Raw genomic sequence first — 25,408 nt, 5'->3', positions numbered from 1 at the left:
GGCAGTTTCACCACCCACCATGTTTATGGGAAGAGGAGAGAACCACACACCATGTCATCCACAGTTGTTTTTTTTTATCCTGAAGAAGAGTGCTACCCCCTCTCCTACTGGTTCTAGAAATAGAATCTTAATGTTTACAACCTGTTCAAATTGAACCAGTACAGATCAAACCCCTTCACATTCCTTGAGGTCAAACCCTCTTTGAAGATGTTACTACGTCCCTCTTGCACCCTCACAAGTTTTGACTACCCTGAAGCCGGACCGCTTTAATGCTGAGGCATTTCGTTCTTATCTCCTGTTGTGTGGTTCGGGAGCCAAGCCAGATACCACAAAACCCCCACACCAGTTAGTGGTGAGGCCACGGAACAGTTCTCTCTTCACTTAAGTGAAGTTTTTTTTCTACATTCAGGGATCCAAGGCTCACTGTGTTTGGGATGGCCGAGCGGGAAGGGGGGTACGGGGTTTTCCAGGAACTTCCAAATTGTTTCTGTTTTTGGCTGATCTTATTTTTGTTGCTGTTTTTGAACACTTTTTTCTTTTGTATTTTGGTTTTTCATATGTATTTGTGCTGCTTTAACTTGAATTGTGCCTTATACCTGTTATTGTATGTCTCTATTTGTATATATCCCGAACAGCATAGCATGCAATGGCGCGCCTATGCGACAAGCCCTCAGAATATATACCTTATACTGATTACTGTGCCATGGCCAGACCGCTAAAAATAATTTCCTGGAACACTAGAGGACTGAACTCACCTGAGAAGCGCTCCCTAGTGTTCTCGGTCCTAAAGAAGCAACATCCCCACATTATTTGTCTCCAGGAAACACATTTGGTTTATTCTAAAACAAGGTCCCTTAGGCGGCGCTAGCTGGTTCAACCCTATCATGCCACTCATACGGTTTACTCCAGAGGGGTCTCGATTTTGCTGGCTAAATCTCTACATGCAGAGGTTTTTCAGATTAAAAATGGACCCAGAAGGTAGATATGTCATCCTTACGATACAAATTGCCTCAGTAACTTTTACCTTGGTAACCGTTTATGTACCTCCCCCATTCCCTGCAGATGTGCTGGTAAAACTGTCGCTTATGCTATTGTCTAGGCCCCCAGGCCCACTATTATATGAGATTAAAGGCCTCCCTATCGCTACTATAGAAGAGCAGATCTCGCTATATGCAGATGACACTTTAGTATACCTAGCTGATACTCAGGACTTACTAAAGACACTGCTACTAGAGATTGATAAATTTGGTGATTACTCTGGATTCCGGGTGAACTGGGACAAATCTAACCTTTTTCCCTTGGACCCAGATGCAACGGTGCAGATACACCCGGACTCCAGAATACAAGTGGTGTCCTCTTTCAGATACTTGGTTGTCATAGTGCAATTACCCCTATCCACATATATTGAAAACAATTTGTGTCCCTTACTGATCCAACTACTAGCATAGACTAGACTAAGCAATGGATGGACCTTCCCTTAGATTTAATGGGAAGGGCTAATGTCCTAAAAATAATCTATTTACCCAAATGTTATATATACTATGTTATATATACTAGCACCATACAGGATACCAAGATCTTACTTTAAACGGATAGACACCCTCTGCACGGCTTTTTTATGGAATGGTAAATCCCCCAAAGTGGCATTGGAGACACTACGGGCTGCCGTCACATCTGGCGGGGTTAGCATTTCCTAACTTCTATTTATATTACTTAGCCTCCCAAATGGTTCATATGCATGACTAGCTCCACCCCACTGCTGCAAACGCCTGCACGTCCACTGAAGGAGCCATTGCCTCCTCCTTGGAGACACTCCATAACATCATCTACAGAGGCCGGGCTCCAGCTTGCCCAGGCACAACTATGCTAACTACTTCACTATCCCTGTTTAAAATGATTGTCTCCAGGATTACAAAAGAACCATGGTCGACGTGACCTAATAACCCTCTGTGGTTTAACCCTAACTATAAAGAACTGTACTCTTTACCTGACCCTCAACGGTGGTACTCCAAGGGAGTTAAATACCTGTGCCATCTATATGACACAGATGGATTTAACCACTTGAGCCCCGGACCATTATGCTGCCTAAGGACCAGAGGTCTTTTTCCAATTTGGCACTGCGTCGCTTTAACTTTTAATTGCGCGGTCAAGCAATGCTGTACCCAAACGAAATTTGCGTCCTTTTCTTCCCACAAATAGAGCTTTCTTTTGATGGCATTTGATCACCTCTGCGGTTTTTATTTTTTGCGCTATAAACGGAAAAAGACCGAAAATTTTGAAAAAAAAATGATATTTTCTACTTTTTGTTATAAAAAAAATCCAATAAACTCAATTTTAGTCATACATTTAGGCCAAAATTTATTCGGCCACATGTCTTTGGTAAAAAAAATGTCAATAAGCGTATATTTATTGGTTTGCGCAAAAGTTATAGCGTCTACAAACTAGGGTACATTTTCTGGAATTTACACAGCTTTTAGTTTATGACTGCCTATGTCATTTCTTGAGGTGCTAAAATGGCAGGGCAGTACAAACCTCCCCCAAATGACCCCATTTTGGAAAGTAGACACCCCAAGGAAATTGCTGAGAGGAATGTTGAACCCATTGAATATTTATTTTTTTTGTCCCAAGTGACTGAATAATGACAAAAAAAAAATATTTACAAAAAGTTGTCACTAAATGATATATTGCTCACACAGGCAATGGGCCTATGTGGAATTGCACCCCAAAATACATTCAGCTGCTTCTCCTGAGTATGGGGATACCACATGTGTGGGACTTTTTGGGAGCCTAGCTGCGTACGGGGCCCCGAAAACCAATCACCGCCTTCAGGATTTCTAAGGGCATACATTTTTGATTTCACTCCTCACTACCTATCACAGTTTTGAAGCCCATAAAATGCCCAGATGGCACAAAACCCCCCCAAATGACCCCATTTTGGAAAGTAGACACCCCAAGCTATTTGGTGAGAGGCATGTTGAGTCCATGGAATATTTTATATTTTGACACAAGTTGCGGGAAAGTGACAATTTTTTTTTTTTTTGCACAAAGTTGTCACTAAATTATATATTGCTCAAACATGCCATGGGCATATGTGGAATTACACCCCAAAATATATTCTGCTGCTTCTCCTGAGTACGGGGATACCACATGTGTGGGACTTTTTGGGAGCCTAGCCGCATACAGGGCCCCGAAAACCAAGCACCGGCTTCAGGATTTCTAAGGGCGTTAAGTTGTGATTCCACTCCTCACTACCTATCACAGTTTTGAAGGCCATAAAATGCCAAGATGGCACAAAACCCCCCCAAATGACCCCATTTTGGAAAGTAGACACCCCAAGCTATTTGCTGAGAGGCATGGTGAGTATTTTGCAGCTCTCATTTGTTTTTGAAAATGAAGAAAGACAAGAAAAATGTATTTTTTTTTTCTTTTTTCAATTTTCGAAAGTTTGTGACAAAAAGTGAGGTCTGCAAAATACTCACTATACCTCTCAGCAAATAGCTTGGGGTGTCTATTTTCCAAAATGGGGTCATTTGGGGGGGGGGGTTGGGCCATCTGGGCATTCCATGGCCTCCGAAACTGTGCTAGGCAGTGAAGAGTGAAATCAAAAATTTACGCCCTTAGAAAGCCTGAAGGCGGTGCTTGGTTTTCGGGGTCCCGTGTGCGGCTAGGCTCCCAAAAAGTCCCACACATGTGGTATCCCCATACTTAGGAGAAGCAACAGAATGTATTTTGGGGTGTAATTTCACATATTCCCATGGCATGTTTGAGCAATATATCATTTAGTGACAACTTTGTGCAATAAAAAAAAAAAAAAAAAAAAAAAAAGATTTGTCTCTTTCCCGCAACTTGTGTCACAATATAAAATATTCCATGGACTCGACATGCCTCTCAGCAAATAGCTTGGGGTGTCTACTTTCCAAAATGGGGTCATTTGGGGGGGGGTTTGAACTGTCCTGGCATTTTATGCACAACATTTAGAAGCTTATGTCACACATCACCCACTCTTCTAACCACTTGAAGACAAAGCCCTTTCTGACTTTTTGATTACATGAAAAAATATTTTTTTTTTGCAAGAAAATTACTTTGAACCCCCAAACATTATATATTTTTTTAAAGCAAATGCCCTACAGATTGAAATGGTGGGTGTTTCATATTTTTTTTTCACACAGTATTTGCGCAGCGATTTTTCAAACGCATTTTTTGGGGAAAAAACACACTTTTTTAAATTTTAATGCACTAAAACACACTATATTGCCCAAATGTTTGATGAAATAAAAAAGATGATATTAGGCTGAGTACATGGATACCAAACATGATATGCTTTAAAATTGCGCACAAACGCGCAGCGGCGACAAAATAAATACATTTTTAAAAGCCTTTAAAAGTCTTTACAGGTTACCACTTTAGATTTACAGAGGAGGTCTACTGCTAAAATTACTGCCCTCGTTCTGTCCTTCGCGGTGATACCTCACATGCATGGTGCAATTGCTGTTTACATTTGACGCCAGACCGGCGCTTGCGTTCGCCTTTGCGCGAGAGCAGGGGGGGACAGGGGTGCTTTTTTTTTTTTCTTTATTATTTTTTTGCTTTCTTATCTTATTTTTAAACTGTTCCTTTCATTTTTATTTTTTTTTTATTAATTTTATTGTTATCTCAGGGAATGTAAATATCCCCTATGATAGCAATAGGTAGTGACAGGTACTCTTTTTTTTAAAAATTGGGCTCTATTAGACCCTAGATCTCTCCTCTGCCCTCAAAGCATCTGACCACACCAAGATCGGTTTGATAAAATGCTTTCCCAATTTCCCAATGGCGCTGTTTACATTCGGCGAAATCTAAGTCATGAAATGCTCGTAGCTTCCGGTTTCTTAGGCCATAGAGATGTTTGGAGCCATTCTGGTCTCTGATCAGCTCTATGGTCAGCTGGCTGAATCACCGGCTGCATTTTCAGGTTCCCTGTTGGGACAGGAAAGCCAGAGAAAAACATGGAAGATGGTGGGGGGGGGGCATTCCCTCCCACTGCTTGCAAAAGCAGTCTAGAGGCTAATTAGCCGCTAGGATTGCTTTTACATGAAAGCCGACCGCTGGCTGAAAAGAATGATACCAAGATGATACCTAAACCTGCAGGCATCATTCTGGTATAACCACTCAAAGTCCAGCAACATACCAGTACGTTGCTGGTCCTTGTTAGGCATATATTGTAAACTTTTTTTTCATGCAGCCTGTGGGCTGAACGAAAAAAAGATATTGATCGGTGGGTATGCCCACCATTAGAATACCTCCCTTCATCCACCCACTTCTAATGATGGGCATACATGCACCATTTATATATGCCGAAGCATGGGGGCATCCTCCCGCAAAAGGCAGGAGCAAATTGCTCCTCCACCCACTGCTGCCCCCACGCTTCGGCATATATGCTGAAGTATGTAACTGTGGTGGTGAAATCACCTCCGACAGCGCTGGAGTCACGGCTTTATATATCGTGGGAGCAAACGCTGTTGCTGTCAAGATAAATAAATCCGCGCTGCAACTGAATGGCGTACCTGCTAAGCAAATGATGGTTAACAATAAAACAAAGTAACATTACAGTATAACAGTAAGACTTACCATACCTGCAAAGCAAATACAAAAAAAAAAAACATAGTAAAAAATAAAACATTTAACGCAACCTGTGCCTAAAATATATATATGCCGAAGCATGGGGGCATCCTCCCGCAAAAGGCAGGAGCAAATTGCTCCTCCACCCACTGCTGCCCCCACGCTTCGGCATATATGCTGAAGTATGTAACTGTGGTGTTGAAATCACCTCCGACAGGGCTGGAGTCACGGCTTTATATATCGTGGGAGCAAACGCTGTTGCTGTCAAGATATATAAATCCGCGCTGCAACTGAATGGCGTACCTGAAAACAATAAAATGGTTACCAACAAAACACAGTAAACGGTAAAGTATAAAAAATCTGAAAAGCAAACATGGTAAAACATAATAACAATAAAACATTGCAGAATAGAATAGAGTAAAAAAGAGCAGAACAATAGAGAGAGAATAAAGAGAGAGAGAACAATAAAACAACAACTATTTTTGTTTTTTTTATTTTATATTTTTTTTTTGTGTTTTTATTTTTTTTTAATTTTTTTTTATTTTTTTTTTTTACACTTTTTTTTAGTAACTTTTAACTTTTGTAACTCGTTCCAGGTTTGGGTCTCTCAAAATGCAATGGCATCTTGGGAGACCCTGTGTTAGTGTGCCTAGTCTGTGCAGTGCTGAACCCTACGCTAATACTCAACTAATGTATGGTAGCGTTCAAAGCATTCACCCATGCAAAGACCAGGATTGCCAGGACAGGAGGGACAATAAGACCGGGTGTCACGCCTAAATCCGCGCTTGCTGCAGACACATCTTTTTTGGGGGGCTCGTTGGGTAGGGGTACTCGGGATGGCATAAAGAAAATGCCGCTCATGCAGCCGGCTTACTGCATTTGGTTGGGGAAGGTGAGGTAGAGCACCGTCTGGAAACAGAAGGGCTCTGACGATCTCTTCCTGGAATTTAAGGAAGGATCCAGTCTGTCCTGAAGCTCTGTATAGCACATGAGCGTTCAGCAAAGCCAATTGAAATAAATAAACAGACACTTTTTTGTACCAGCGTCTGGCCTTACGGGCAACTAGGTACGGCGCCAACAACTGGTCGTTGAGGTCCACCCCTCCCATATTAAGGTTATATTCGTGGACACAGAGGGGTTTCTCCACAACACCAGTCGCCGTAGGAATTTGGGTCGTCGTGTCTGCATGAAGGGAGGTGAGAACGAAAACATTCTTCTTATCCCTCCACTTCATAGCGAGCAAATTATTATACTTCAAGCAGGCTCTCTCCCCCAGCCTAAGACGGGAATCTACAAGCCGCTGGGGAAAGCCCCGGCGATTAGGTCGCACAGTGCCACATGCTCCAATCTGCTGATCAAACAAGTGACTAAAAAGTGGCACGCTCGTATAATAATTGTCCACATACAAGTGGTACCCCTTTCCGAATAAGGGTGACACCAAGTCCCACACTATCTTGCCAGCGCTTCCTATGTAGTCAGGGCAGTTTGTCGGCTCTACATGACTATCTTTGCCCTCGTAAACCATAAAACTATATGTATAGCCTGTGGCCCTGTCACAGAGCTTATACATCTTGACCCCGCATCTGGCACGCTTGCTGGGAAGGTACTGTTTGAATGACAAGCGGCCAGAAAATTTAATCAGGGACTCATCAATGCAGACAACTTGATGGGGGGTAAACAAGTCTGCAAAACGTTGGTTGAAGTGGTTTACGAGGGGCCGAATTTTGTAGAGCCGATCGTATGCAGGGTCTCCACGAGGACGACAGAGTTCATTGTCGTTGAAGTGCATGAACCGCAAAATCTGCTCGTATCGTGCCCTGGCCATGGAAGCAGAGAACAAGGGTGAATGGTAAATTGGGTCAGTGGACCAATATGACCGCAACTTACTCTTTTTATTCAACCCCATGAGGAGGGAAAGGCCCAGAAAGGTCTTAAATTCGGAGACCGTAATTGGTCTCCAATCTCTGGCAAGGGAGGACTGGGGATTAGCGGCGATGTGTTGACCAGCGTATAAATTGCTTTGGTCCACAATAGATCTATAGAGATCTTCGGTGAAAAACAGTGAATAAAAATCCAGTGGCGTAAAGTCAACTGTTTCCACCTGAATTCCGGGTTGGCCAGTGAAAGGGGGAAGTACGGGTGCTGCAGAAGTGGTGGGTTCCCAATTCGGATTGGCCAATGCAGCAGGAAGGGCACTATGGGCACGACGGGCCTGTCTTTGTCTTCTTGGTGGCAGCGGGACACTACTAGTGCTTGCCACCTCGCCAGCTTGAACTGCACTTATGGGACTCGCCACGTCACCACGTGATACTGCAGTGCTGGATGTACGACCAGGGTGTACTAGGCCGCTGGTGCTTGCCAGTTCACCAGAAGGAATAGCGGCGCTAGTACTTCTCTGCTCCATACGAGAGCCCTGCGGTTCTTGCACTTCAAGGACAGAAGAAGATTGGGGTCTGGTATGCCTGACCTTAGCAGGGACCACAACTCTGTCGTCAGAGCTATCTGTCATGGAGCCGCTGTCCTCTACAGGTTCGTATTCTGAGCCTGAACTTGACAGATGAGTGACTTCCTCTTCACTATCTGTCATACTCAGAAACGTGTAGGCCTCTTCACTAGTGTACCTTCGATTTGCCATTTTGGGCTCTAAATTTAGGGGTACACTAGTGAGACTCACAGGCAAAAAAGCTCCTGACTGTCAGCGACTGTATCAAAACGCTACCAAAAAACTGTTAGCGATCGCAGGGATCAGGCCTGACTCTGCGAACGCTGCAGTTATGTGTGCTTAGTGTTTTGTAAGTGTTAGTTATCGATCGATACTGCACTTGGGTGGGCTGGGCAGGGCTGGGCCGAGGAGCAAAACGCAGGTGCTAGCAGGTATCTGGGCTGATCCCGCTAACACTGCGTTTCAGGGAACCCTAAACTGCTGGGGAGTATAGATCTGATCGGATCAGATATCGATCCGCTCAGATACTATAGCACTAAGGGAGGTGTATGCTGCGTGCGTGGGTTTTAGCGGTACTGGCGCTAACCTGACGCTGCCTGGGGCGACGCAGACCTAAGCTGACCCTAAAAATGTCATTTATATCACCGCCGGGCAATTAGGGGGTTAAACCTTTATAGGGTAATAAACGGCGGGTGCCCTAAAACTATGATAAACTGTAATAAACTGTAATAAACTACAAAAAACAAACTAGCTAACCAGCGTCACCCGTAACACTTATACGGTGATCGCTGGTGAAAGGGTTAACTAGGGGGCAATCAGGGGGTTAAAACCTTTAGCAGGTAGTATATGGGGGTCCCTGTCGCTATAAAACACTGACAGCGAACCTATATACTTACCTCCCTAACTAGCGTCACCTGTGTCACTAATACAGCGATCAGAAAAACGATCGCTTAGCGACACTGGTGACGGGGGGTAATCAAGGGGTTAACTTTTATTAGGGGGGGTTAGGGGGGCACCCTGGACCTAAGGGGGGGTACCCTAGACCTAAAGGGGGCTAACCTAACTGCCCTAACACTTCTAACTGACACAAACTGACACCAATGCAAAAAAAAAAAAAAAAAATGCTATTGGTTTTAGAGTGACAGGGGGTACAGGGGGGTGACAAGTGTGCCTGGCGTGTTCTACTGTTAGTGTAGTGTTGTGCAGACTTACTTGATGTCTTCTCTCCTCGGCGCCGCGATGGCTCGAGGAGGGATGACATCACTTCCTTTCCCTCTGTTTACATTACAGAGGGAAAGGAAGCATTCTCATTCGCCAAGAGCGATCGGGAGGGGGTGGCCAACAATGGATGGCCTCCCCCTCACCTCTCATCGCCCGGGAAGAAATGGCGACCGCCTCGGGCACCGGGGGGGGGGACCGATCGGACCCCCCACCCGCGGAAGGCAAATCACTTATATGTACGTGATTTTGCCTGTCCGTGCCACCTTGCCGACGTACATCGGCGTGAGGCGGTCGTCAAGTGGTTAAATCTTCCAACAAATGCTGGCGGATTTTGACTTGCCACGCTCTTATATCTTCTTCTACTACAAACTCCAGCATGCCGTACATGCCCAATTCAGCTCATTAGAAAATCCCATAGCTATACCTCAGTTAGAGAAAGTACCACGACACCCTGACCTCACTAAACTCATCTCCACATACTACGCTGCCCTCGTGACTGATAGCAACCCCAGATTCCGAATGGCTCAAACAAAATGGAACCTTATTGACTCTACACTTACTCAAGATGACTGGTCAGCATTTAGTGATACATACAAGACGTCAGTAATATCATTCAAGGACCGCATCAATAATATTAAAATTTTTCATCTATCCCACATAACCCCTGCTAGTTTACATAAAGTGTGACTAACACCCACAGCAGAATGCTGTAGAGGATGTGGCCAGACGACAGATTTTCTACATTGTTTCTGGACCTGCTCAATAGTCCAGCACTTCTGGACGGAAATGGGGACTTTCATCTCATCAGCGATGGGCCTCCCAAACATTTTACACCCCAAGAATTGCCTGCTGGGAATTTTTAGCGATTTCCACATTTGAACCCATGCAAAAAGACTTCTTCATATCCTCCACTTTTATGTGAGAAAAACCATACTATTTTCATGGAAAGGATCACAGACACCTCTGAAATCCCTGTGGCTAAAACTGATCAATGAGTTGATACTTTCATACAAACTTACATTTCGAGGTTAGGAAAAAAAACAAAACCTTTCACAAAATCTGGAATAGATGGCTGGCCAGCCCGTTAACCCTTCCACAAGACAGATAACTCTAAATAGGTAGTGTTCCTAACAGATGACGTGCACCATAACCAAGCACACACCTACATGCAATCAGAGAAATACATACTGCACATTCCTGGTAATTCATATTAATGAATACAAGAGACTTGATAAATGAAAACTGTTTATTGTGCACTACAGTGAACTTATGTAATATTAGAATGCTGTTGATCAAAGTATTTTCTTTTCTCTGTGTATGTTGACACAAAAGTTTAATAAAAATACCTTAAAAAAAAAAAAAAAAGGATAAGTAAATAGCATGGATACTGCCTCACCCGCTAAACCTCATAAGGGCCTGATATGGATGCGGCAAAAGCAGGTATTCTGTCACCTACAAACAGGTATAAGTTGAGGTACCCGGAGACGCTCTAAAATATAGAACCGGGGTAACAAAAATTGACACGAAAAAGCATGTATCAATCCCTGCCAGCTCGCGCTAACAATGGTTTTTGTGACTGGGATGTTGTAATGAATAGACCATTAGGATGTAAGGTATTAAGCAATGGGTTCTGCTTTTCTCAGTGTCAGTTGTTAGGATAACTGCCTACAGAGATTTGGGCAACAGGTGAAGTGAAGCCTTGTCAAAGACCCATAGGGGACAGCTGCTCACCTGTGTGTGGTCCCTCCTTGGGTCTGGCCATAACAAACACTGAGAAAGAAAGAACTGACGATATTGGTAACTGTACAAATGGTGATTACTGATTGTTAATGTAAATGATGGCAAAGATAATATGGAGACGAACTGGTAAATGAGCATGATAAACAGTGGTTTATCTCTGGATATTTGATTTTCAAGAGTAACTGCAAAATAGTTGGTGAACCTAAAAGATCCACTGTGATCATTAAAATGGGTACCAGTGATGGAATAGGTGAACCCTCATCAGGCGTAGTGTCAGGAGCATGTTACCGGCAGAACCCGGAAACTGAGTTGAAAGGAAGTAGCAAAATGTGAGCTCATGAACCCCAAAGAAAAAAAGCCTATACAGCTGACAGCTGGAGCAGAGGTGCCCCAATCAAGAATTCGATCTTGTGAGACCCCTACTGGGTCGAAGCTGGGGGGGGGATATGTGACAGGAAGAGAAGCTGTCACTGGGAAAGTGGTCATTTAAAGTGTAAAGGTGGAGTGGTGAAAACTGCTTTTGCAGCTTTCTTCAGGTTTTGGTATTCCTGGATGGGGCTCTGTAGTTTGGAGATTCCATAGTGTCTTGGGTGGGACTGAATCTCCCACCTTGTGTCCAGGTTTTGTGGAGAACCAGCAGGGTGCATGCTCAGGTGCACACAGCCCTTATTATGGAGGTATAGGAATACCCAGGGCTCCCAGTTGGAAACTGCTCCACCCGACAGGAGGTCTGTGTATGGTCTGTGATGGTGTATGGAGTCAGGGGGACTCCAACTCTCTGCAGGAGGAACGTGTCTGCAAGAGACAGTTAAGGGCAGAGGTCTAAGGCCAGAGTGAAGCTGTTGGCTTTGAAGAACCTATGGTCTGGGGGACCAGCATAAAGAGTAGAGGTACTGCAACTAAAGCTGAGTGAGAGCTTAAGAGCCAGGTTTTCCAGTTAATGCATTTGTGTATTGACTGGAGAAGAACCCTGCGTGGGAAACCTCTACAATGTTATGGACTTTCCTTTTGCCTTTTAATAAAAATTGGCTGCCATGCCCTAAAACTGAAGTGCTGACTGACGTTAATCACTTAAAAACGCATCTACAACTAGAGCTAGTGGTCCCCCGTGTTACACTGTATTATCAAGTAGTAAGAGGATTTAATGGAAGCTTCTTGCAATTCCCTGAAAAACAGAATTTAGTCATAGATCCCTAAAATTTTGCCGCCAAGGTTTACATTAATCAGGGTCCAATGCAGTATGGTTGGAGAGTTCCAGATGGCTATGGTATGAGTGTGAACTGGTGATTAGTATTATCCCAGTTTGAACAGTTGCCTTGTAGCGGTTTTTGGGAAGCAAAATTATTCAGAATGCAAAAGCAGTTGGTAGACCTGTGTATACAACACCTGTACAAGTGGAAAAGTCCATGGTGCGTAGTAAAATGTGTCTGGTTCTGGGCAGCCAAGCAAGCAATTTGGGGAGTGACTGGGAACTACGTGGAAAACGTTCTAAGTACCAGTGAATCAGTACTTTGCAATTGATTTCTACAACTGAGGTGTTATGAGAACAAGTCTTGGCTGTGTTTCATATCTGAGACCATTCAATATGTCCCAATTTGGTCCCAAGGTACATTTCCCACCTCTTCACATAGTTTTGGGGACTTTATTCAGTAGCATATTGTAAAGTAATGAGATCAGTTCTGAGCAGTGTGGATCTCTGCATTTAGCTTAAAACAGCATGAGTGAGGACCCATCACTTGGAGGATAAGCAACAGAGAAGACGTAGTATCTGACAAAATTTAGCAGATGGTGCTCAGTTTGCAGGATGTAGATATTCTGTTTCAATGTTTGGTTTTGTAAAAAAAAAAAAAAAATTGAGCTGGAAAAATCATTTTAAAGCTACAAGTCCTAGTGATTGCTTTTGTCCTTAACCACTTCAGCCCCGGAAGGATTTACCCTCTTCCTGACCAGAGCATTTTTTGCGACTCGGCACTGCGTCACTTTAGCTGACAATTGCGCGGTCATGCGACATTGTACCCAAACAAAATCTACGTCTTTTTTTTTCACAAATAGAGCTTTCTTTTGGTGGTATTTGATCACCTCTGCGGTTTTGATTTTTTGCGCTATAAACAAAAAAATACCAATTTTGAAAAAAAAACAATATTTTTTACTTTTTGCTATAATAAATATCCCCAAAAAATATATATAAAAAACAAATTTCTTCCACAGTTTAGGCCAATATGTATTCTTCTACAGATATTTGGTAAAAAAAATTAAAAATTGCAATAAATGTATGTTGATTGGTTTGCGCAAAATTTATAGCATCTACATAATAGGGGATAGATTTATGGCATTTCTATTATTAATCTTTTTTTTTTTACTAGTAATGGCGGCGATCTGCATTTTTTTATTGGCACTGCGACATTATGGCAGAGAGATCGGACACTTTTGACACTATTTTGGGACCATTGACATTTATACAGCAATCAGAGCTACAAATAGCCACTGATAACTGATCAAGGGGTTAAGTGTGTTTCCTGGATGTGTTCTAACTGTAGGGGGGTGGGCTCACTACAACATGACATTGATCATCGCTCCTGATGACAGGGAGCAATAGCTCCCTGTCATGTTGCTAGACAGAACAGGGAAATGCCTTGTTTACATAGGCATCTCCCCGTTCTGCCTCTCCCTGCCGCAATCGCGGGCCGCCGGCGAACATCGAGCTCGCAGGACCCACGGGCACACTCCCGCAGCGCGCACCCTCCAGGTGGCAAATTCAAAGGGACGTATGGGTACACTGTTTTGCCCGCCTGTGCCATTCTGCCAATGTAAATTGGCATGTGGCGGTTGGCAAGTGGTTAAAATACTACTATTATGCGCTTCCTGTTGGGCCTATAGCCTATACTGAAAGACACAAAAGGGGCTAAGACTGCTTTCCTTCACCAGATGTTATTTGACTTTTGGTGACCCCCTATTACTGGTTTATTATGGTCAGCATAAAAAATATTCACATCTCCTTTCATACAAATAACAACCTTCCTATAAGGCTGCATTCACACCTGAGCGTTTCAAAGTTGCGCATTATTGCCACGATTTTTACCGCGATTTTGTACAGGTCACTAATGTAAAAAGCAGAAAAATGCCTGTAAGCTGCACCAAAGAAGCTCATGTTCTTTTTTTGAGCTTAAGGCGTTTTTCAGGTGTTTTGCTTCAGGTGACAAAATGCTCAGATGTGAACAGGTACCATTGAAATCATTGTGATTTTGGGCGTTTTTTCGGGCCTTTTATGAGCTGAAAACGCTCAGGTGTGAATGCAGCCTTACTGCGTAAGTGTGATAAGCGGTCTCATAGGCCAAAAGAAAAGGGCGAGAAGCAAGAGGGGGCAACTTGCATATTAGATCACCTAGGCTTTGGGGTTACTAGAGCACTAAGCAAAGCATGTAACCTAGTTTAATCAGGTAAAAAAAAAAAAAAAAAAAAGACAAATCTATTAATTTTATCCAATAATAGAAAACCTTAATGAACAGAACCCTTCACCCACAGTTGACCCAGAGGAGAGACCTTTTAAGCACTTGATCTCTGAAAGATTTACCCCCTTTCATGACCAGGTCATTTTTTGCAATATGGCACTGCGTTACTTTAACTGACACAATACAACAAAGTATTTTGCTTGCTTTAGAAACGGAAGCTTGGCCTTGCATGCAAATAAGTCTGATCTACCAGAAAACCCAGATACTTCATGATTATAGACTCCTGCAGCTGTAAGACACCCCCCCCCCCCCCAAAATGTATGATGCCAGCATACTCTTAGCCCCCAGGTGCATAACTTTACATTTTTTAACATTAAACTTCAGTTGCCACAAATCTGTTCAATCAAACTGTGCATTGAGGGCTGCTTGTATGTTGGAGACATCATTTAAGGGCTTTATTCCACTACATAGCTTGGTGTCATCTGCAAACACTGAAATGGTACTTTTAATCCTAATGTAATATGATTTAGAAATAGGTTAAAAAGAGGGGGTCCCCAACAATGACCCTTGGGATACACCACTACTAACCTTAGACCATCCAGAGTAGGAATCATTAATCACTATTCTCTGAATGTTGTCTTTGAGTCACCTTTCTATCCATTTACAGGCTACATTTTCTAAACCTTTAAGCCTTAATTTGCACATAAGCGGTCTGTGGGCAACTGTGTCACGCACTTTTGCAAAGACCAAGTATACTATATCCACAGCAACTCCTTTGTTTTAGTTTTTGATACTTCATCATAAAAAAGAAACATGTTTTTGACATTTTTAGTCATTTGTGAATCCATGCTGACTAAAACACATGCAGCCACCTATAGGAGCCAGTTTACAACCACTAATGACAATTTAGCATTTTTGACGCAACCACAAAGTTGCTTCAGACATTTTTGTGAAGACCCACCTCTTACCCCAGTTGAATGCTCCCAGAGGAAGCAGGGATTGATGGTGTTCAATTTTTCAGAATACCATTGCTTTTTTCAAGGGCTACAAAACAGCATGGAGGTTTTTGTCTGTTCCTGCATTCTGGTCCACATACAAGCAATGGAGGCTTAGATCATCTAAGGGCATATTGCTAAAGCAATGAATGTAATATTCACCAAATATTTACTACAGTTACATGTGTTTGTAATTACAGAGAATGATTAACTACCTGTAAGGACCCATTCACATCAGTGGGCGTGTTGGTGAATGACACCCTAACGCACCAGCATTGGAATGGACCAATGACTGAACTTGCCACAGATTCGATTCTTAGTTTGCTTTTATGTGAATGGGCTGCCTTCCTCACTTTCTAAATATGTCCCTAAGTGTGTATATTTTATGAAATAACCATTTTTAGGTGGAGTGGGGACAGTTGTTCATAGTGTACTCGCATGTTCAACTGCCATGTTTTTCCCAGCTTTACGCATTTTAAAGACTTTCATTTCTAAATGTAATCTAGATTTGAGTTACACCAAACCTAACAAAAGGTCTCTACGGCACTGCAAATATGACCCAGAGAGCAAGAACTGTTCCTAAGCAACATGACAAAAAATATGACCTGGAAGACAAATCACCCTTTAATGTGAAAAAAAAATATATATATCAGATTATCTTCCTCATTTGTTCAATGAATGACTGGCTGTAGTGATCAATACCTACTTCTCCAACTTCTAAACACAAAATTGATACCCACATGTTTTCTATCATAATACAGAACCCACCTACAGGTAACGGATTATCAGCTTTTGTGAACATCTCAAACATAGGAATTAAAAATTTGCATTTTTTAAAATGTTAATTTGTTCATAGTTAAGTTCATTTCAATAAAATCACACCTTAGGAGTTCCCTATATTAAAAAAAAATTCTATTTATGTAACTGTCAAAAGACAACACAGTTAATAAATGTGTACATCTGAAATGTAAACGATTTTCCTTATTTTTCTGGCGAGACATCCAATTAACAGAGAGCATACAAGCACACATCTGCTACTCACCTGACTGCATTGGAATTCCCTCCTGCTTCCTCCACAGGGACCAGTTTCTATCTCTGGAAACTGCTAATAGGAATTTGTCATCAGGAGAAAATGCCATCTGAGTAACAGTCAGGTTGTGAAACGACAAGCTCTGTATCTGTTTCCAGCTTGTGGTACTCCACAAAATAATTGCTGCGTGTTCTCTTTTGGAAGCCTAAACGGGGGGGGGGGGGGGGGGGGAGAGAAATGGCAAATTGGGTCAACCAATAACAAACCTGACACAAAGATACAGCAAGGTTTTTTTTAACCAAACATATGCGCTAAAAACATGATGAAAGATACTGTATTTTCAATATAGAGATTCCAGCTGCACCATACTGAGCTTGTATACCCAGAGGGGATTAACCATATATACATTTTTTTTTCCAACACTGTCACTATTACCTTACAAGCAGAGGCAACAATTGTTCCAGCACTGTTGCAAGCCACAGAGAATATTTCATATCCATGCCCATACCTAAAAATAAGACAGTGGAGGTAAATAAATTAAAAAAAATTTAAAAAACATTTACTTTAGACTTTGCCACTTAGAAAAAAAAAAAAAAAAAATAATGGCATTTATGACCATCAGCACCTCATGCCCCATTTTATTAACCACGTGCCGACCGGATCATGCCGATATACGTCGGCAAGATGGCACGGATGCATAAAGCAACGTACCCATAAGTCACCCCATCACGTGGAAGCGTGCCTACTAACTCGATGTCTACCGGTGGCCCACAATCGTGACACGGAGTGGCAGGATGGGGAGATGCCTATGTAAACAAGCATTTCCCTGTCCTGCCTAGCAACATGACCGGGATCTACTGCTCCCAATGATCGGGAGCAGTGATCTCGGTCATGTTCTAGTGACTGTCATGTTCTAGTGAGCCCATCCCCCCTACAGTTAGAACACGCTGAGGGAACACACTTAACCCCCTGATCGCCCTCTAGTGTTTAACCCCTTCCCTGCCAGTGATGTTTACACAGTAATCAGTGCATTTTTATAGCACTGATCACTGTATAAAAGTCAATGGTCCCAAAATAGTGTCAAATCTGTCCGCCGCAATGTTGCAGTCATGATAAAAATCACAGATTGCCGCCATTACTAATAAAAAATAATTAATAATAAAAATGCCATAAATCCATCCCCTATTTTGTAGATGCAATAACTTTTGCGCAAACCGAACAATATACGCTTATTACGATATTTTTTTTTTTTTACCAAAAATATGTAAAAGAATACATATTGGCCAAAACTGAGGAAGAAATTTTTTTTTTTGGGGGGGGGGGGGGGATATTTATTATAGCAAAAAGTAAAAAACATTGCTTTTTTTCAAAATTGTCGCTCTTTTTTTGTTTATAGTGAAAAAAAAACAAAAAATGCAGAGGTGATCAAATACCACCAAAAGAAAGCACTATTTGTGGGAAAAAAAAGGACGTCAATTTTGTTTGGGTACAACATCGCATGACCACGCAATTGTCAGTTAAATTGATGCAGGGCCGTATTGCAAAAAAGGGCTTGCTCAGGAAGGGGGTAAATCCTTCTGGGGCTGAAGTGGTTAAGTAGCAATTATTACCATGGCTTATACCTTGGTCAGCAGTGTTCCCAGGGCTAGCATTGCCCCCTCCTGCAGCCAGCTCATGAGCCACAGGAAACATTAGATAAAGGCATTAAGCCCCACGTTTACACCAGTGCGGCTTTAAAATCACGCTACTTTAGTATGATTTCAAAGCTGCACATCAGTGCGATTTGCACTGCTGATTTTATAGCGGCTTGTGACTTCATACAACAGAAGTCTATGCAAGTTGCAATGAAATCGGCAAAAAGTAGTGCAGGAACCTTTTTTAAAGTCACTGCAACATGAGTCATGGCAATTTGAACAGGTCCATTGCCAACAATTATGTGCAACTTGTCATGCATTTTGGAATGGTCACATTGCACTGGTGTAAACTGGGGCTTAGGCGCGGGTACAGTGCCCCACTTGCTCACATCTCCAACAGCATTTGGTATTCCTTTGGGTATGGTCAGCTTTATAAGAGACAGCCTTAACCACTTCAGCCCCGGAAGGATTTGCCCTCTTAATGACCAGGCCATTTTTTGCGATACGGCACTGCGTCAATTTAACTGACAATTGCTCGGTCGTGCGACGTTGTACCCAATTAAAATTGACGTCTTTTTTTCCCTTAATGACCAGGCCATTTTTTGCGATACGGCACTGCGTCGCTTTAACTGACAATTGCACGGTCGTGGAACGTTGTACCCATATACACTATTGTACCCAATTAAAATTGACATCCTTTTTCTCCCACAAATAGAGTGTTCTTTTGGTGATATTTGCTCATCTCTGCAGTTTTTATTTTTTGTGCTATAAACAAACAAAAAAAAAAAGACAATTTTGAAAAAAAAAAAAACAATATTTCTTACATTTTGCTATAATAAATATCCCCCCAAAAAATTTAAAAAACAAAATGTCTTCATCAGTTTGGGCCAATATGTATTCCAGATTTTTTTGGTAAAAAAAATCCCAATAAGCGTATATTGATTGGTTTGCGCAAAAGTTATAGCATCTACAAAATAGGGGCTAGATTTATGGCGGGACTACAACATTGCGGCGGACAGATTGGACACTCTTGACACATTTTTGGGACCATTGACATCTATACAGCGATCGGTGCTATAAAAATGCAATAATTACTGTGTAAATGTCACTGGCAGGGAAGGGGTTAACACTAGGGGGTGATCAAGGGGTTAAATGTGTTCCTTAGTTAGTGTTTCTAACTGTGGGGGAATGGGACTGACTGGGTGAGGAGACATATCGCTGTTCACAATTACTGCACAATTACTGCAAACAGCAGATCTGTCTCTACTTCCCTGTCAGAACGAGGATTTGTGTGTTTATACGCACAAATCCCCGTTCTGAGGATCGCGTTGGCCACGCGCATCGGGTTCCCCCACCTAGCGTGCAGCGGGCACGCGCCTGCTATAGCTCTTAAAAAGGAATTTGTGCAGGAGAGCCAACCTGCCGCCGTATATGTACAGGAGCTGGTCGGCAAGTGGTTAACTAACTACAACACTTCTTCAACACTTCTTCTCTAAGAGCTAAAACTACTCGCTTGTCAATTAAGGGTTACAGCTAACTCTTGTACTGCAAAGAACAGGCATTTCACATTACATAAGGGATTCAAGCATGAATCAGATATTTACTTGTAAACTGTCATAACAATCAGAATCCTAAGTATGCCTGCCATGTTTTTCCAAAGATTTTAGTTTTGAACTGCTAAAGCTGAATTTTCAGAATTGATAATGCAAATGTTCACTGAAAACCATCAGATTTTTTTTTAAGAAATGTTATTAATTATTCTGTGCAACAGGCAATTACAATTTTAAAAAGTATTTGCTACTGATGAAACTGTTAATCATCATCATCCCAAAACTGTACATGGCACAGATATAAGTCATTAATACTTTATTTAATATTTTTCCATACAAAACCAATCCCCTCAAAATATAAAAGAAATACAAGTTCATTGACAGAGTACCTCATATTACTAACCGTCGTCCTACCCCTCCCGAAGCCCCATACCCACCCCTCCCCCATTCCTGCAGAGGGATCTAAAGGAGGCCAATGGTACATTCATGAACACCTAATCTTATCCGAATCACCCACCCCTTAAGTATTGTTTATAAATTCCTCCGCATAGCTCCAAGTCTTTTTATACCTTTGCCAGCCTTCCCATTTACCATCCCATACCACCCCCTCCCCTGGAGCCCATCCTCTACCATCCAAAATTTCAACGTTATACACCTCATTGACGCAGAGGAGCCAGTCCCGAATATTAGGGCTAGTAAGGTCAAACCATTTTATTGCAATCTGCTTCTTAGCTGCATCTAGCAATATAGGTACAATAGAGGAACGGTAACTCCTCAGCGTCTTTGACGTGCCGTGAAATAGACACACCCATGGATCTACCGGGATAGCCTCCCCTGTTATTTCCTTGATCAGACTTATGATTTTTCCCCAGAAAATTTTTATATCGGGACACTCCCACCACATGTGGGCCATAGTACCCACGGAAGTACACCCCCTCCAACATAAGTTGGATTTAGTGTTGTCTATTTTGGCTAATCTGTCTGGGGTGGCATACCATCTTGCCAAACATTTATAGTGAGTTTCAATTCTCCTGGAATCCAGTGCTGCCAAGTGTACCAATTTCAAAATCTTCTCCAAAGTGACTTCACTACATTGTGATCCTAATTCCCGTTCCCACTTTTTGACGTACGGGGGCACCTCCCGCTCCGACCTCCTACCCAGAATCCTATAAATTTGTGAGATAGCCCCATTCAGCTGCTCCCTCACACAGAGCTGCTCGAATGGTCTATATTCCTCTTCACCTCTGAGTGGCTTCGGTAATTTTTTGATGAAAAACGAGAGCTGGAGGTACCTCCACGCGTCCAAAGCCCCTACTCCCGGATCCGCTCTTAACTCGGAAAATGTGCGTAAACTCCCATTATTAAGGAACTTTTTAAGTTGAATTCCCTCATCCTTTAACCAATTCCCTCCCACCTCCCTCATCCCTGGCTCAAAAAAACGGTTGTCTTTCATATAAATTAAAGGTGAATTATATGTCCACTTGTTCTGAGTGTGTACCAAATCCCAACATTTAAAAGTGTTTTGTGTCAAAAGTGCTGTGTTTGTGCCCAGTGATCTATATTTTGGTGGGTTCCATATATTCCTACGTAAATCAGTGTTGCTCATAATATAGTGTTCTAAGTTGACCCATCTCTTTTCGGAATCCTTTTTTGACCATTCAATAACTCGTGATAATGTGACTGCTAAGTAATAATTATAAAAATCCGGTAGGGCCAATCCCCCCTTCTTTTTTCCCCTGCTCAAAACCACGTAAGAAATACGTGGTTTTTTGCCACCCCAGACGAATTTTGCCACCAATCTCCTTAAGACTCCAAAATAATACAAAGGGAGTGGAATAGGCAGCATCTGAAATTTAAACAGTATTTTTGGGGTCAGTATCATCTTAACCGCATTCATGCGCCCAAGCCACGAAAGCGGTCTCGACGCCAACCTTCTAGTTTCCTGCCTAATCTCGTCCAGCAACGGTATATACATTTTATTAAGAGAATTGGAGAGTTTTATACCTAGGTATTTGATTTCCTCTTTCCATGGAAATGGGAATACCTGAGAAAGGTGGTCTGCCTCTTCTTTTCCCACACTAATGTTCAGGATCTCCGACTTCTTCAAGTTGACCTTGAAATTTGATAATCCCCCATAACCTCTGATTATTCGGAGCAGGTTCGGAAGGGTGATTCTAGGATTGGTAATAAAAAATAATATATCGTCGGCAAACGCCGCGAGTTTGTGCTCCTCCCCTCCCGCTCTTACCCCGTTACAATCTGGGTTGCTGCGGATGGTAGCTAGGAGAGGCTCCAAAGACAGTACAAACAAGAGAGGGGATAGAGGGCACCCCTGCCTGGTCCCATTTTTCATTACAAAAGGTTCTGAAAGAACCCCATTGACCCTAACTATAGCCGTAGGGTGGTTATACAGGGACTTGACCCAAGAAATATACCTCAGCCCCACCCCCATAACTTCCAACGTTTTAATCATGAACCCCCAGTCTACCCTGTCAAACGCTTTTTCCGCGTCTACTGACAGGAATAGAACTGGGGGTCCCTTACGTTTACCTAATTCCAGGAGGAGTGCTGCTCGAACCCCGTTATCTCTGCTCTGTCTCCCGGGTATAAAACCTGCCTGGTCTGCACGTACTAGGGATGCCATTTTCTCCTTCAATCTACTTGCCAGAACCTTTGCATAAAGCTTCACATCTGCGTTCAACAGCGAGATGGGCCTATAGCTGGAGCAAAGCTTAACCTTTTTTTCCCTCTTTTAATATTAAAGTGGTTGAAGCTAACAACGCCTCTCTCCCCATTTCACATTTGGTACCCAGATCGTTCCAGAATTGGCAAAGTCTAGGGACCAAAATGTGCTTCAGTTTGTCCAGATATAGTGTGGTGAAGCCATCAGGGCCTGGGCTCTTGCCCTTCGGGGAGGATTTCAGGGCTGCCAAAATCTCTTCCTCTCCAATCGGTCTATCTAGAGCCGATCTCTCTTCCTCTGTGAGTTCCGCCACTCCTGCCCCCCTAAGGAATTCCTCGACCCTCTCCCGGTATGTTGAATTGCCCGTACTGTTTTGGCCTATGGAGTAGAGCGCCTCATAGAACTTTTTGAACTCTACTGCTATACCTTTACTGGACCCAATTAGCTCTCCTTTTTTGTTCTGTATTTTACCTATAAAATTCCTGTCTTTTTTCTTTCTTATCATTCTGGCGAGATGTTTGCTTGACCTGTTTGCCCACAGATAATTTTCTTTTGTTATCCTATTGAGGGTTCTCTTAGTGTCCTGTTCCATGGCATCCCTCAGCTCCTCCCTTTTACCGACTAGTTGGTGAAAAATTTCCTGACTCAGTCCCCTCCTCTCCTTGTGTTTCTGCTCCAAAGTGAAGATTTCAGCGATCATCCTCTCCCTTTCTTCCCTTCTCTTTTTTTTAATTCCCGCTCCCATGGAGATAAGAACCCCTCTAGTGTACGCCTTGTGCGCTTCCCATAGAGTGGAATAGGAAACCTCTCCTGTGTCATTTACTTTAAAATAAAAGTCAACCTCTTCCTGTACCCTCTCCAATACTTTTGGGTCTTTAAGCAGGGATTCATTCAACTTCCACGCATGGGTCCTTTCGGACCTATCAGGGAGCCTCATCATCAAAGTGACTGGTGCGTGGTCTGAAAGTGAAATAATCTCTATTTTAGTTTCCTCCACTTGATCTAGGAGACTATGGTCCACAAAAATATGGTCTAATCTCGAATACGTCCCGTGCACAGGGGAGAAGAAGGTATAATCTCTGTCCTTGGCGTGTTGCATCCGCCATGCGTCTACCAGGCGGCAGTTAAAAAGCCGCCGCCCGATTACTCCGATGGAGGCCTTACTTGTCCCCTGTACCCGGGACGTACTATCGAGACCCGGGTCCAGGCAGGAGTTCAGATCCCCCGCCAACACCACCTCTCCCTCTCTGAATCTCGTCAACTTTGTCAATACCTGCCCAAAAAATGCAATTGGTTTCTTATTTGGACAGTATATATTCGCCAGAGTAAATATTTTATTTCCGATGCTACCCTTCAGAAAAATGTACCGGCCATCCGGATCTGATAATCTGTCTATCAGGGAGAAGTTTGAGGACTTTGAAAGACCAATTGCCACCCCCTTCGCTCTCCTAATAGGGGAGTCGCTGTAGTACCATTGCGGCAGACCCAGGGAGAAAAGCCTGATCCTGGACTCCAGCACCAAATGAGTCTCCTGGAGAAAAACTATGTCAGCGCCATAGTGTTGTAATTCCTTCAGGATTTTGTGTCTTTTTGTAGGAGAATTAAGACCCTTTACATTATAAGAAAGAAACTTGAGATCAGGCATTTCTTTGGTTCTAGGCCCTAGCCCCTTCTCTCTGCACTCCTAAGATCCCCCTCGCAGGAACGTCCTTCCCCACCCCACCCCCTCCCGCGAACTCCTCCATCCCCAACCCCTCCCCCCACCCTCCCGGCTGCAACCCAGCCCTAAGCCCGCTTGTAGAGGATGTTCTCGATCCCATACAGCGCGCACCACTTCAAGGGGTGGTGCTCAGATGCCGGCTCTCAATGCCTCCCCCCAGCAGAGCAAGGAGAGAGAAAAGAAGAGCAGGGCAGAGAGAGAGAGAGAAAAAAAAAAAAAAATTCCTCTCCCCCCCCCCCCACCGCGCAGAGGGAGACTAGGAGGACAAGAGGCCAGCCCCCCTACCGGGGCCCCCCACCCCCCGCCCCCCACACAGCCCACACCTCATTTACATTATTAAGTGACCAGAGACAAAAGTCACATCATCTTTGTTAAACTCCTCAGGTCTCCCGATTGAAGGAGAAGCAAGCGGAAAAGGGGAAAAAAAAAAAAAAACCATCCCCCATCCCGCTTTGGATAGAGTTACTTGAAAATCCTATCTCAGTTCTTCCGACATCGAGATCTCCAATCTGGCGCAAAAGTCCTGCATCTCTTCTGGGAATCTCATCCTATGTGTTGTCCCTTCTTTAACGACTATCAAGGATGTTGGGAACCCCCAACTGTACTTCAGGTTGGCCCTTTGAAGTTGGTCTAACAAAGGTCTCATCTGCCTTCTCCGCGCTAAGGTTCCAGCCGAGATGTCCGCGAAGATCTGTAAGTTTTTATTTTCATAACAAATTGGGGGTGCACCCCTAAGATTCCTCCATATTTTTTCCTTGTCCTCGTACGAGTGGAACTTCACAATGACATCTCTAGGGATATCTTGATTAAGATTGGGGGGGTTTCCTCACCCTATGGGCCCGGTCGATCCTAAGCACCTCCTCCTCCCTTCTACCCAGAATGGGATTAAATATTTTTCTCAGTTTGTCCCCAAGATCTTCATTCAGTTGTTCCGGGATGGATCTGATACGCAGATTTTGTCGCCTGCTCTGGTTTTCCTGCTCTTCCATTTTGTATGCCATCATGCGATTTTCAATCTGCATCTTACCAATTTGCTCTTGGAGGTCAGAGATCATTTTTGCTTGCTTCACTGATACCTCTTCTACCTCTTCCAACCTATGCAGTAGCTGGCCCATGTCTGTACGAACATTCATGATTTCCGTTTTTATCACTCCTTCAAGCTTAGCAAACATTTCCAGCATTTCTACTCTGCTCAAGCCGCGATCCATGTTTCTTTGCTCTTCCAGGGTATCACTCGCCACTGCACTCTCCATACTTAATTCCTCCTTGGACCTGTCCCCCTGTCCCCCCTTCTGTTTCTGCTGTTCTTTTTTCTTTTCTTTTGCTCCTGACTGTTTCATATCCA

The 25,408-nt window shown here is 43.2% G+C and overlaps 1 protein-coding gene across 1 annotated transcript in view; it reads right to left on the bottom strand.

Moving 5' to 3' along the window:
* Nucleotides 1-25,408, bottom strand: part of ELP2 (elongator acetyltransferase complex subunit 2) — a 357,175-nt gene that overhangs the window by 59,100 nt on the left and 272,667 nt on the right. Inside the window, exons 17-18 of the mRNA XM_073630833.1 lie at nt 16,912-16,984; nt 16,489-16,681 (exon numbers count right to left, since the gene is read on the bottom strand). Coding sequence (XP_073486934.1) covers nt 16,489-16,681; nt 16,912-16,984 — 266 coding nt within the window. The remainder of the gene's footprint in view (nt 1-16,488; nt 16,682-16,911; nt 16,985-25,408) is intronic.

This window comes from Aquarana catesbeiana, linkage group LG05 (genome assembly GCF_042186555.1).
Source record: "Aquarana catesbeiana isolate 2022-GZ linkage group LG05, ASM4218655v1, whole genome shotgun sequence".
NCBI classification, from domain to species: domain Eukaryota; kingdom Metazoa; phylum Chordata; class Amphibia; order Anura; family Ranidae; genus Aquarana; species Aquarana catesbeiana.
The sequence above is the reverse complement of the archived record's forward strand: the minus strand, read 5'-3'. Positions and strand labels throughout refer to the sequence as shown.